At 48.8% G+C, this 14,417-nt stretch overlaps 1 protein-coding gene across 1 annotated transcript in view; it reads right to left on the reverse strand.

Annotated features, from left to right (window-relative positions):
- Positions 1 to 3,479: 3,479 nt before the first annotated feature.
- LOC128937655 (mastermind-like protein 3) overlaps positions 3,480 to 14,417 on the reverse strand; it is a 29,279-nt gene continuing 18,341 nt past the window's right edge. The window contains exons 3-9 of the mRNA XM_054277449.1: positions 7,300 to 7,344; positions 7,135 to 7,167; positions 5,946 to 6,092; positions 5,485 to 5,539; positions 4,578 to 4,766; positions 4,376 to 4,453; positions 3,480 to 3,685 (exon numbers count right to left, since the gene is read on the reverse strand). Coding sequence (XP_054133424.1) covers positions 3,480 to 3,685; positions 4,376 to 4,453; positions 4,578 to 4,766; positions 5,485 to 5,539; positions 5,946 to 6,092; positions 7,135 to 7,167; positions 7,300 to 7,344 — 753 coding nt within the window. The remainder of the gene's footprint in view (positions 3,686 to 4,375; positions 4,454 to 4,577; positions 4,767 to 5,484; positions 5,540 to 5,945; positions 6,093 to 7,134; positions 7,168 to 7,299; positions 7,345 to 14,417) is intronic.

The raw sequence follows: 14,417 nt of genomic DNA on the forward strand, positions 1-14,417 counted from the left end.
TCATCAGCTTCGCGAAACTTTCCTGATATTCCTGAATTATTCATGGCCACGGGAATGTCCCGGGGTGGGATTTCAGGTGCATAACCGAGGGGGACATGGTGCCTTTTGGGGAAAAGGATGCTTTGGATGGGATTTGGGGGAAAAATTCCTCGCTGGGAGGGTGGGAAGGGGCTGGGATGGATATTTCAGGGGAGCTGTGGTTGCCACATTCCTGGAAGTGTCCAAGGCCAGGTTGGAACAACTTGGGATAGTGGGAGGTGTCCCTGCCCATTTAATTTAATTATTCCAGGCTATCATTTATCCCAATTCTTCCTCTTTTCCCATAGCTTTCCAAGGAGCTGGGAAACAAAAGAAAGCTCCTGCTGGAGGTCTGGAGGAGGAACTGGTGCAATCCCAAATGATCCTCAATTCCCTTTCCCTTCTTCTCTTTTTCCTTTCCCATCCCACCAAAGACGGGCAGGACGCTGCTCTCCTCCTCCTCTATTCCCAGGGAGCAGATTCTCAAAACTCTTGGAATTAATTTGGAAAGATTCCACCTGGTTTTGCCTGGAAAAGAAGCCCTGCCTGGCCAGGCTTTGGATCTTGAGGTTTGGCTGTCTGGGAGCAGGGATCAGCTGAGGTGACAAGGACTGGGCTGGCTCCCAGGAGAATCCATGAGGCACGAGCAGGTGGGAGAGAGAGAGGCAGGAGCTCCAGACAGCTGCTTCCCGGAATTTTAATTAATTCCCGAGCTTTTTAGCCTTCCCAGACGCCGGCTTTGCCAGGCTCCGGATTCCTGCCGCCTGCCAGGATGGATCAGGAAGGTCAGAGCTGCTCCTTGCCAAGCAGAGCTCCCTCACTGCTGCCCTCAGCGATTTCGGGGAAGCTCTGCTGCCTCTGGAAGGTGCAGGATCAGCTGGAGCAGCGTCCCTGGATGTGCTGGAGCTCACCCATCCCATCCCAGGCTGTGCTGTGTGGGACTGAGGAGCTCCCAAGGATTCCTGGAAACTCCTGGATGCCCAGGATGCTCCACAGGCACAGCAGAGCTTTTCCTGCTCTGTCCTGGGAAGTGGCTTTTCCCTGCTCAGCCCTGATCCCACCTGGAAGTCGCTTTTTCCTGCTCCAGGACCAAAACCCAGCCCCTGATCCTACCTGGAAGTGGCTTTTCCCTGTTCCAGGACCAAAACTCAGCCCTGTTCCCACCTGGAAGTGTCTTTTCCCTGCTCAGGCCCTGATCCCTCCTGAAGTGGTTTTTTCCCTGCTCCGGGACCAAAACCCAGCCCGAATCCCACCTGGAAGTGGCTTTTCCCTGTTCCAAGACAAAAATTCAGCCCGTGATCCTTCCTGGAAGTGACTTTTCCCAGTCCCAGGACCAAAACTTGGCCCTGATCCCTCCTTAAGTGGCTTTTTCCTGCTCCAGGAACCGAATTCAGCCCTGATCCCACTGGAAGTTGCTCTTCCCTGCTCCAGGACCCAAATTCAGCCCCTGATCCCACCTGGAAGTGACTTTTCCCTGCTCCAGGACCAAAACCCAGCCCCTGATCCTTCCTGGAAGTGGCTTTTTCCTGCTCCAGAACATAAACTCAGCCCTGATCCCACCTGGAAGTGGTTTTCCCTGCTCCAGGACCAAAATCCAGCTCCCAGCCCCTTCCATCCCTTCCATGTCCGTCCCAAAAGCGGGAAGGGGTCAAAGGAAGGGAATTCCCCCTTTTCCCCCCTCAGCCCGGTGCCGGGGGATGCTCCAGCCCCTTCCTGAAGGAAATCCGCGTTTTTCGGGAATATCCCAGGCTGGAAGAGCCAATTCCACGGGTTGGCAGCTCCCTCTCGTGGGGAGAAAAGGCAGGAAGAGCTGGGATGTGGCCCAGATGTGTGGCACAGCTGGAGCGGGATTTCTCAGAGGGGTCGGAAAATGGGAATTTTTTTCCAATGGGAATAAAGACACTTTATAGAACTTTTGAGACTTTAAACTTAGGGCTGTCTAATTAGACAGAGACTAAAAAGCCTAACCTAAATAATTCACTAGATAAAGAAGAGAACAAAGAAAAAAATTGCTTTTATGGAGTGTTTTAGTAAGACTAAAAACCTCTTACCCCAACTCAGTTTTTCTCTGAAAAAGCTTTGTTATTTTACCTTTTATTTAAACTTTTCTGTTTCCAATACTACCTCAGAAGCCATCCTGTTATTTTATGTCAACTTCTACCCTCAAAATTTTGCACCGCACCACGGCCTTGCTTAAATCCAAAGAAATCCACAAATCATTCCACTTATTAAGAATCCAGCTCGGTTTTATTGTCCATTTTTCCAAAAGTTAGTGTTATCCTCATCACAATTATAAAATATCCCTATTTTACAAAGATTTACAGCTCTGGGAGTGACCAAGTTGGAGCTGGGAATTCTCTTAAATAATCAAACCATGATTTTGGTTTTGGGGGTGGGGCTTGAAAAATTCCAATTTAAAAAAGAAAAGGGAAGGCTAAAAAGGGAATTTTTATCAGCTCCTTCAAACATCACAGGGAATTATAAAATTTATTCCTTTTTTTTTTTTGGCGGTGGGGGGAAAGGCTGCAGGGAGCAGATTTGAAACCCCATGGATGGAAACAGGATTAGAGGCCCTGATTCTGGTTCACATAAAGATCTCTTTACAGATTCTGGCAGCACAGAGGAACCCTAAAGTATATTTAAGTAAAATGTATGCTGCCAAAACTCTGTAAAAAAAAAAAAAAAAAAACAGGTCCCAAAATTAACATTTTAGGGCCGTGTTTTCCCTGCGTCCACCCTCACCACAGGAACCAGGAAAGCGCGGCCGCTTCTCCTGGGAAAGCGCGGAAGCTTCTCTCCATGAACTAAAATTTATGCCCACTCTAAGATTTTTTTTATGCTGCCAGACCTCTGTAAAAGAAAATTAGGTCCCAAATTTGGGGTTATTCCCAAAATTAACATTTTAGGGCTGTGTTTTCCCTCTGTCCACCCTCACGCCAGAACCGGGAATGCGAGGCCACTTCTCGCAGTGTTCTGGTCACTTTTGGAAGGGATTTTCATGAGGGAATTACTCAGAATGAGGGGCAGCACAGAGGAACCCTAAAGTATAGTTAAATAGAATTTATGCTGCCAGAACTGAGTAAAACAAATCAAGTCCCAAAATTAACAGTTTAAGACTGTGTTTTCTCTGCTGTCCACCCTCATACCAGAACCGGGAAAGTGCGGCAGCTTCTCCTTGTGGGATTGCAGTGTTGTGGTCACTTTGGGAAGGGATTTTCCTTAGGAAATTGCTCAGAACGGAGCAACCCTAAAGCGTATTTAAATAAAATTTATACCCACTCTAAGATTTTTTTATGCTGCCAGAACTGTGTAAAAGAAAATCAGGTCCCAAAATTAACAATTTAAGGCTGCGTTTTCCCCCGCCTCCACCCTCACACCAGAAGCGGGAAAGCGCGGAAACTTCTCCCTGTGGGAGTGCAGTGTTGTGGTCACTTTGGGAAGGGATTTTCACGGGGAATCGCTCAGAACGAGGGGCCCTTGACGCTGCCCGGCTCCGGGAGGCGGGCGGCCGCGTAGGCCGAGGCTGCCAGGCAGGCGGCGGGCTCGCAGAAGCCGGGCAGGCCCGCGGGCCCCGGCAGCCCCGGCCGGCCCGCCTCGCCCGGGGAGCCCGGCAGGCCCCGCTCGCCCGCCTTGCCGTCCACAGCGTGGCCGGGGATGCCCGGGAGACCTGGAAAGGCAACGGGGTGGGATGGGTGGGGTGCTGAGAATCAAGCTGAGAGATGGGTTTTATCTGAGAAATAGGGGTTTTCCCCTCAGAAATAGGAGTTTTTCCCTCAGAAATAATAGGGATTTTCCTCTGAGAAATAATAGGGATTTTTTTTCCCTCAGAATCATGGATTTCCCCTCAGAAATAATAGGGATTTTTTTTTTTTTCCTGAGAAATAATAGGGATTTTTCCCTCAGAAATAGGGTTTTTCCCTCAGATATAGGGATTTTCCCCTGGAAAATAGAGATTTTTCTCCTCAGAAATAATAGGGATTTTTCTCAGAAATAGGGATGAATTGAGGTTTTGTGGGATGAGCTTGTGCAGGTTTTATGGGATGAACTTGGGCCCATTTTGTGGGAGGATCCCAGGCAGGTTTTATGGAATAAACTTGAGCAGATTTACAGGATGAGCCTAGGCAGTTTTTGTGGGATGAACCTGTGTAAATTTTGTGGGATAAACCTGAGAAGGTTTTGTGGGATGAACCTGGGCAATTTTTGTGGAATAAACCTGAGCGGATTTACAGGATGAGCCTGGGCTGGTTTTGTGGGATGAACCTGTGCAGGTTTTGTGGGATGGATCAGAAGGTCCCCGGCCACCGCTGGGCTCATCACCCCAAGGTGACAAAGGCCACCTGGGGACACCTGGTCTCACCTGGGATCCCTGGAGGACCTGGCATTCCCGGGTGGCCACGGCCAACCTCTCCCCGCTCGCCCTTCTCTCCTCTCTTCCCTGTGGGTACAAAAAGGGGGGAAGGACTCCATGGCAACCCTGGATGGGTGATCAGGGATGGGGACAAACATGGCAGTGCCACCCCAGGAGGGTTTGCACCTGGCACCATGTCACCACCACCCACCTTTGGGTCCGACATTGCCGATCTGCCCGGCAGCTCCCAGGATTCCGGGGACACCTCGGGGTCCCATGGGGCCGTGGGGTCCCTGATCACCGGGTGGCCCTGGGGGGCCGGGGGGACCGAGAGGTCCCATGGCCCCGACCCCACCCAGGGCAGCTCTCTTGGCGCTCACGGCCACCTCTGCCAGCTGCTCTGTGGGGCAGAGAGGGGCCGGGATGGGATCCACGGGGTGGGATCCATGGGGTGGGAACCATGAGATCCACAGGATGGGATCCATGGGAAGGGATCCATGGGGTGGGATCCATGGGGTGGGAACCATGGGATTCATGGGGTGGGATTCATGGAATCCATGGGATGGGATTCATGGGATGGGATCCACAAGATGGGAACCATGGGGTAGGATCCACAGGATCCATGGGATGGGATCCACTGGGTGGGATCCATGGAGTGGGAACCATGGGATGGGATCCATAGGAAGAGATCCATGGGATGGGATCCATGGGGTGGGATCCATGGGATGGGAACCATGGAATCCATGGCATGGGATCCATAGGATGAGATCCATGGGGAGGGGATTCCACCGGATCCATGGGGTGGTGTCCATGGGATGGGATCCATAGGAAGAGATCCATGGGACAGGACGCATGGGATTCATGGGATCCATGGGATGGGATCCATAGGGTGAGATCCATGGGGAGGGGACTCCACAGGATCCATGGGGTGGGATCCATGGGATGGGATCCATAGGAAGAGATCCATGGGATGGGAACAATGGGATCCATAGGGTGGGATCTATAGGAAGAGATCCACATGGGATCCACGGGATGGGATCCACTGGATCGATGAGGTGGGATCCATGGGAAGAGATCCATGGGATCCGTGGGATCTGGTGGCCCCGCTCCGCCCTCACCTTGCAGCATCTTCAGCACCACGTCCACGATGTGCTGGTCCCCAGCGTCCCGGCCCTGCCAGGAAGAGAATTTCACTCCTTTTGTCCCCTCCCAGAGCCCTTCCCAGCCCAAATCCCAATCTCCATCCCCTCCCTGCATCCCAGGTCACCTTCCCACCCTGCTCTTCCCTGTTCTGTCCCAGGGCAAGTGCTCAGCTTGCTCTGTGCTCATGGCATTAGAGTCCAAAATGAGGATTTTAGGGAAAAATCCCAACCCTTTAAATCCCTGCTGCTGGCTGGTTTATACAGGGACAGTTTTTGGATGCCATACACAGTGGGAAAGGCAGAATTCCTCCCCAGGAAAGCAGGATCCCAGCTCCTGAGTGGAACAGCAGCGTGTTCCCCGAGGAGCTGGGTGGGAAGCAGAGGCAATTCCTGCCGAGCAGGGAGGATGAGGAGGTTTGTAGGATCGGGGTACTCACGGCTGTGCCCCTCGGGCCCGGCATTCCCGCCACTCCGCGCTCCCCCACCAGCCCCCGCGGGCCGGGCGGGCCGGGATAACCCCGAATTCCCGGCGCTCCTGCATCCCCCGAGGGGCCGGGAAAGCTGAGCTCTCCCTGGATGCCTTGCTGAGGAGGGATGGAGAGAGAGGGGCATGAGGGGCTCAGGCTGTGCTGAGCATGGGGGCTGCACCCCGAGAGCCCAAAATGTCCCAAAAAACATGGGCAGGGCTGGGTCCCAAACCGGGCTGGGGGTGAACCCAGGCTGGATCCCAAAAACTGGGGCTGGATCCCAAAAATTGGGTCTGGGGCTGAACCCAGGGCTGAATCTCAAAAACTGGGGCTGGATCCCAAATGGGGCTGGAGCTGAATCCAGGGCTGAATCACAAAAATTGGGGCTGGGGCTGAATCCAGCATTGGATCCCAAAAACGGGCTGGATCCCAAAATTGGGGCTGGATCCCAAAAATGTGGGCTGGATCCCAAATGGGGCTGGAGCTGAATCCAGGGCTGGATCCCAAAAACGGGCTGGATCCCAAAAACTGGGGCTGGATCCCAAATGGGGCTGGAGCTGAATCCAGGGCTGGATCCCAAAAACGGGCTGGATCCCAAAAACTGGGGCTGGATCCCAAATGGGCTGGAGCTGAATCCAGGGTTGGATCCCAAAAATTTGGGCTAGGGCTGAACCTAGGGCTGGATCTCAAAAATTGGGGCTGGGGCTGAATCCAGCATTGGATCCCAAAAATTGGGGCTGGATTCCAAAAATTGGGGCTGGATCCCAAAAATTGGGGCTGGATTCCATATGGGGCTGGAGCTGAATCAAGGCCTGGATCCCAGAAATTGGGGCTGGGGCTGAATCCAGGGTTGGATCCCAAAAATTGGGGCTGAACTTGAATCAAGGGCTGGATCCCAAAATGGGGCTGAGACTGAATCCAGCACTGGATCCCAAAACAGGGCTGAGCCTGAACCTGGTGCTGAGCCCAGAACCGAGCCTGAATCCAGGGTTTAACCCCAAGGAGGAGCTGAGCCTGAATCCAGGGCTGATCATGATCACTGGGCCCCATTTCCAGGGAAAATATTCCCCCAGCACCTCAGCAGGGAAGATCCAGCTCAGGATCCCACAAATCCACCCAAGTTTTGGGGTGTCCTCGGTCCCAAATCCCCATCACTCACCTGTCCCTTGGGTCCTGGCTCTCCTGACTCCCCCTGGGGACAGAGGACCCAGGAAAGGCAATGAGGACACAGCAGGGATTTAGGGTTGGGATTTAATGCCAGGCAGGATCCCCCAGCTTAGCAAGGGATCCCCCAGCATTCCAAGAATCTTCTGGAAGCACTCACCTTCTCTCCCTCGAGCGCTGCCAGGCCGTGGACACGTGGATCTCCCTAAAGGAAAGGCAAGGAGAGACGGGAACATTCCCAAAGGAAACGTTCCCAAAGGGGGAATTCATGGAGAAAGTGTTCGGAGCCAGTGTTAAAGCCAGCTCTGTTAACCCCAGCTCTGTTAATCCCAGCTCTGTCAATCCCAGCTCTGTTAATCCCAGCTCTGTTAATCCCAGCTCTGTCAATCCCAGCTCTGTCAATCCCAGCTCTGTTAATCCCAGCTCTGTTAACCCAGCTCTGTCAATCCCAGCCCTGTCAATCCCAGCTCTGTCAATCCCAGCTCTGTTAATCCCAGCTCTGTTAATCCCAGCTCTGTCAATCCCAGCTCTGTCAATCCCACCTCTGTTAATCCCAGCTCTGTCAATCCCAGCTCTGTTAACCCAGCTCTGTCAATCCCAGCCCTGTCAATCCCAGCTCTGTTAATCCCAGCTCTGTTAATCCCAGTTCTGTCAATCCCAGCTCTGTTAATCCCAGCTCTGTAAATCCCAACTCTGTCAATCCCAGCTCCGTTAATCCCAGCTCTGTCAATCCCAGCTCTGTCAATCCCAGCTCTGTCAATCCCAGCTCTGTTAAACCAGCTCTGTTAATCCCAGCTCTGTCAATCCCAGCTCTTAATCCCAGCTCTGTTAATCCCAGCTCTGTTAATCCCAGCTCTGTCAATCCCAACTGTCAATCCCAGCTCTGTTAATCCCAGCTCTGTCAATCCCAGCTCTGTTAATCCCAGCTCTGTCAATCCCAGCTCTGTCAATCCCAGCTCTGTCAATCCCAGCTCTGTTAATCCCAGCTCTGTCAATCCCAGCTCTGTTAATCCCAGCTCTGTTAATCCCAGCTCTGTCAATCCCAGCCCTGTCAATCCCAGCTCTGTTAATCCCAGCTCTGTTAATCCCAGTTCTGTTAATCCCAGCTCTGTTAATCCCAGCTCTGTCAATCCCAGCTCTGTCAATCCCAGCTGTGTTAATCCCAGCTTTGTTAATCCCAGCTCTGTTAATCCCAGCTCTGTAAATCCCAGTTCTGTCAATCCCAGCTCTGTTAATCCCAGCTCTGTCAATCCCAGCTCTGTCAATCCCAGCTCTGTTAATCCCAGCTCTGTCAATCCCAGCTCTTAATCCCAGCTCTGTTAATCCCAGCTCTGTTAATCCCAGCTCTGTCAATCCCAGCCCTGTTAATCCCAGCTCTGTTAATCCCAGCTCTGTTAATCCCAGTTCTCCAAATCCCGGCTCTGTTAATCCCAGCTCTGTTGATCCCAGCTCTGTCAATCCCAGCTCTGTCAATCCCAGCTCTGTTAATCCCAGCTCTGTTAACCCAGCTCTGTCAATCCCAGCTCTGTTAATCCCAGCTCTGTCAATCCCAGCTCTGTCAATCCCAGCTGTGTTAATCCCAGCTCTGTTAATCCCAGTTCTCCAAATCCCAGCTCTGTTAATCCCAGCTCTGTTAATCCCAGCCCTGTTAATCCCAGCCCTGTCAATCCCAGCTCTGTCAATCCCAGCTCTGTTAATCCCAGCTCTGTTAACCCAGCTCTGTCAATCCCAGCTCTGTTAATCCCAGCTCTGTCAATCCCAGCTCTGTCAATCCCAGATCTGTTAATCCCAGCTTTATAAATCCCAGCTCTGTTAAGCCCAGCTCTGCCAATCCCAAAGGAAATGGTGAAGTTTCTTATAGCATTTTTGTTACTCTCATGCAAGGGAGATGAAAAGACCATCACAGAACAGCCAACCCTGAACTTTTTAAAAATCAGGAATCAAATCCCCAAAATGATAGAATATCCTGAGTTGGAAGGGACACACAAGGATCATAGAGTCCAACTGCAGACCCTGCACAGGATATCCCAGGACTCACACCCTGTGCCTGGGAGCACACTCCATGGACTCTGTAGCAAATCATGTAACACACTGACTTTTAGCTATTTCAAGTGAATATAGGATTCATATGTGCATTTTTCCTCCAAAGAATGAAGTTGTGGAGGGCACAGCAAGACGCATTTTGTTCTGTGCTAGCAGTCTGTAAGTGGTGAGGAAAACCTTTGCTTTCTGATATTACAGAGAGAGGCATGAAAAGAGAGCAGGCTGCTGGTGCCTCCACACATGAGGTGCCCCTGAGTGAGTGCAGAGATCTATGCTCTGATTACAGACAGCACTGAAGGATGTCACAACTGCCAGAGAGCCCCACGCCTGCAGGCAAGCAGGGATTTCCCTCTGCCTCTAGGACTCATGTCTTCAAATGGATAGTCCAAACGGGAGTCCAAAAATGGGCAACACACTGAAACTTTCTTCCACAAAGGGGAAGGCATCTGTTCCGATGGCTTGACTGAGTCTGAACCACAGGTCACCTCCTGTGTGCAGTGCACAGGGAAGCCAGATTTCCCAGAGGATGCAGTTCCACATGGGTGATTGGCATATGTGGTGCTACTGACAGGCAGCCTGAAAATTTGGCATTTTTTCCACGTTTTAATTCCTCAAGCTTTAGCACTGTGGGATTCATACTTCAGAAGCCATGATTCTTGGCATATAATTTGCAGAGGGGCCCTGCACCTTTCCTTTCCTTCTCCCTTTCTCTTCTGGATTTTTATACAGGATTTTAATTCTTTTCCTTCCCTTCCCCTCCCACCCCCAGCTGCTTTAAGTTGATACAGGAGAAAGTAGAGGTCACAGGAAGAGTGAAGACACATAATCTAATTTTCATTTTGCCCATTAATCATGCATGATTCCAGCCAGCCATTTAACAAGGTGGAACTCTAAAGTGATCACTCTCCAGAGTGATGGGGGAAAATTCACTCTAATTCCCATTGCTGCTCCCCACTCCTGTTCGTGCTGCACAGAACCGCCTCTCCCTCTTACAGAGAAAAATGGATCTACATGTCCCAAAAAATGTATGCTGTCCTGGAAGCCTTCTCAAGAGCTTTTTACTATATTTAAAAGTGTCAAGCTGAAGCTGTTGGTGCTTCATTTGTGGGTGGCTGGATTTTGTGGAGGTGTGGCTCAAAGAAAATCAAATAGGAAGCTTTCTATTTTAGTACATTTTGCTATGGAGTGGTAACTATTGTTACACGTTATTCTAGCTCACAAATCAGAGAGCCTGGAAGCAGTTCTGTGTCTGCACCCCTTATATGCTCTCTGCTGTTTCTCAGACTCCCAGCTAGTCAGGATCAAACCTCCTAAAGTGAGACAATTCTGGAAATTACAGAGATGTGCATTAGGGATGTATCGGGCCCTGCACGTGCACAGGTGAGGCAGGAAAAGGAAAAGGCACCTCCTTTCCCTCCTTTCTCTGCTGGAGTTTGATGAGTACTGCAACATTTGCCATCTTGCAAGATGGGTGAACTCTGGACATCCCAGCTACTCCACAGTCAAGGAAGCTTCTGTATTTCACAAGGTTTCTGTGCCAGCTGTGAATGCCCCAGTCTCTTTCCACTCACTGTGATTTTGTCAGAGAAAGAGAGCTTATCCTGAACTTTGAGGTAAGAGGCCCAAGGACACTCCCTCGGAGGGGAAAAAATGGGTTTTCCATACCAAAGAGGTGATAAGCCTGGGAAGTGTTATCTCCCTCAGAGGCCACTCAAGGGCATCATTCAAGAGAAAGTGAGAATCAGCAGTACATTCCTTTGCCCTTTCAAGGTCTCAGAGAAACACTGGGATGTTTAAAGGAAGAGGAGTGCAAGTACACAGAAGCAGGATAAGATCTGAGTATGTCCAAGGCTGAGTTGCTGACAAGCCCTGTTTTGGGGGGACCCTGAGCAGTTCAGTCTGCAATGGAAAAGGCATTTGCCAAGACAGCATTGCCACTCTGGAGTCTTCTGCTCTACTCTAGTGACAAAGAGGTGCTCATTGGCTCTAGGAAAAACCTGTGTCCTGCAGCTGGCTGTCCATCTCTCTCCAAAAAACTGCAGCCCTGTGTCTAGGAGGTTTCTCTAATAAGATCAGTGACTCAAGTAAAGAGGCTGTGATTCCTAAGCCAAATTGTTAAGTCCCCAGAACTACAGGGATTTCCCAAAATGCCAATGCTATATCATCCCTGACAGGCTATGGAGAGGTGTCATGGGGACCAAAAGCCCCTTTAGGGCCACTCTGATAGAAAAAGGGCGACAAAGAGGTGAAATGGAAGATTTATTACATTTTGTTTCCCAGTTCTTAAGGGCTAACAGCTAATGCCTGTGAAAGCAGGAACATGGTAAGGGTAGCAGGGATTATATTTATCTGTCAGTGTTTCTAATCAAATGTACCAACTGTGGAAGACGTTTGGGCATTCTTGTCTAGTGAAACCAAAATGATAAAGATACAGAGAGAAATTTTAAAAGAAGAAATGAGACTTAGAGACTCAATCACATAACTGCACTCAGTTTCTGTGGGATTTGGGAGCATCGCTGCCTTTGTGAAAACTTCCCTTTGCATGTGAAGAACACAGCTGGGTGAACTGAAACACTGCACCTGCTGTCAAGAGGATGGAACAAGAACAGGCAGACCGGCTCGGTGCTCATGATTCTACTAACTCAAGTTTTAGTACTCCAAAATAGAATTACCATGAAGTTCAGGAGCAATTATGTGTAACAATTAAAAGAATTTTCATAATACCATTATTGAGCAAGCCCTCTGTATTACAAGCAACTTTATTAGCTGTTGAGCCAAGCCATATTTCACAAGCCAAAACCCTGATCAGGCCACATTTGCCAGGTGAGTATTATGTTGTGTTTCCTTTTCAGGGGCTTGATCTGAGAGCAGCAGCACAGAGCTGAAATTTTGTTTGCTTGGTTTGATTTTTCCTAAGTATGTTTTCAGTTTTTACTGAAATTGTACATTGCAAGCAACTCCTGGATACACAACCCCACCTCTCCTAAGAGACTTTTCTACTTTGGCAGGGACACTCAACAGCATGAAATAATCCCCTTCCATTTACAAAAGAAGCTCCCAGTCTCTGAGTTTTGAACTATTAGTGATCCATCACTTGCAACAAAACCCAACATGGATACTCTGCGAACAGCCTTGATTTAAAATATTTGCTATTGACTGTGTGCAGGAATGACTGACTGTGCTCTGGCTTCCAGGGACACCAGCAAAAACAAGAGGGGATTGTGTAAGTTTTTTGGTTTAAGTACTTAAATCAGTTTCCTCTTTTCCCCCATAACACATTATTCTAAGCAAGAGGATATAACTCTGCTTGCAGGAGGAAAACAAGAAGCAGATGATACAACAAAAAAGCAGAGACAGATATGCACAGAGGCCAATTAATTTTTTTTTTAATTTGAATGCAAAATGCAAAGAGAAATGACACTAAACACCTAAGCTTCCTTCTAAAGTAATGAATAAGCCCAAAAATCTTTCAGAAAGATTGTATTAAAAAAATCTGACGTGCCTTTTAATTAGATAAAGGAGTTCAACTTTGTAGTGACTGGAATACAGCTTAACATAACATAGATTTTGTACTTGGATCCAGATACTATGACAGAAAATATTTGATAGCAAATAGAAAAAAATACAACAGGTCCCCATTCCTGAACAATAATGATAGAAAATATGTGCATAGGATTTGAAGAACAACATCAACAAATTCTATAAATCCTTGCCTATTTTCTGCAACTGAGTCAGGACACTTTCCAAAATAAGCCTGAAAAAATTTTTTAACTTTTTAATCATGTGTTGCCTTTAGACATTTTAAATTTGTGTTTTTCTCTTATACCCAAATACCTCGTTTGAGGGAAAGCAAAAGTAAACATAAAAAAGAAATTGAATGAGCATGGTAAAAAGTCAGTGCTATAATCTTTTTTGTTGATACTGGGAACATTTTGCCACTTTAAAAATAAAGCCTAACTGAATGCTGCTAAGGCATCCAAAACTGCACCAAAAAATTATGGTCCTACCCTATTAATTTCTGTTTTCCAATGACTGCTGCTGATATAATGTATTGGAAGACATGACCTACTTCCTGTGTTTTCAGAGAATACAAATAAGGAAGATCTCATTGCTAAATATATTTTAAAACCAGAAGAAAGAGAGGGGAGTCACAAGAAGTAGGGCAGAGAGGTGGGCTTGAGGGAGACAGAGGTATTTTGCCAGAGAACACAGAACATTCCTGGTTTTCCCTACTGATCATGACTTTGTTTTTAACAGGGGCACAGCATTTATGTAAATGCCAAGCCTCTGGCAAATAAAACAATGGCATCATGTGTAGTCCCCTCCCTGGAAGAAGAAGAACATGTCTTTGCACAGTGCTTGGCCACCTGAAGCTGCTCCAAACTCTGCTGGCCAGGGGCTCAAGGGAGCCACGGCTGCACCCCAAGCCTTGGGATTCTCTTCTGTCATTAAAGGATATCAAACTTGTGTCAGCACAGGTGGCTCTTGAGCACACCTGAGGCTTGGTTTGCTGTAGGTTAGCTCCTGGGGTCCCCATGGGAAAAGGCTCCAAAACATCCCTTGGGTACCACTGCTGCTGCCTCTGCTCTGAAAGTCAGCACTTATTCCCCAGTTTAAAAGCCCCACAGCTCTGAAGCAGTGAATGAGCTGTTTCTGCAGTAAGAGACATGAACTTCTCAGAACTAATTATCAGAGGGAGTACACACCTTCTTCACCGATCCATCTAAACACTCGAGCTTTACTAAATGCACTCTGTTCCCTGGCCAAACTACGTGGGTCTGATTTTCCTGCACAGGATGAGGTAGGATCTTGCTGCTACCAAAGCTGAAAGCCCCAAATGCAACATGGCTAAGAACTGAATTGCCCTGTTTCCAGAGCTCCACATGCTAATTCTCTGCTAAGCCAAAGCATGGGGCTTTGATTTCCTAACCTCAGAATGTTATCTGGCTCTGGTGTAGGATTACCATTAGCTCTGTACATCTGTCCTTACAGTAGGGTCACTGTCACACCATATGTCACTTGAACAACCTTTATTTTTTCTAGATTTTTGTCTCTTTTAAATCAGTGTTCATCTGGAAGAGCCTGGATTCCCTTGGCTTTCAAAATCTGCTTTGCATTGCTAATGCATGAAGCTGTAGGCAAAGTTGCATTAGTGAGACAGAGAAAGGCACAGAGAGAGATACTAAAAGCCTGCCAAGACACAATGTTTTAAGGTTGCTCTTCTCTTTAATACTC

This window comes from Melozone crissalis, unplaced genomic scaffold (genome assembly GCF_028551555.1).
Source record: "Melozone crissalis strain CALT ecotype California unplaced genomic scaffold, PUWL_Pcris_2 ptg000020l_1, whole genome shotgun sequence".
Taxonomy (NCBI): Eukaryota; Metazoa; Chordata; class Aves; order Passeriformes; family Passerellidae; genus Melozone; species Melozone crissalis.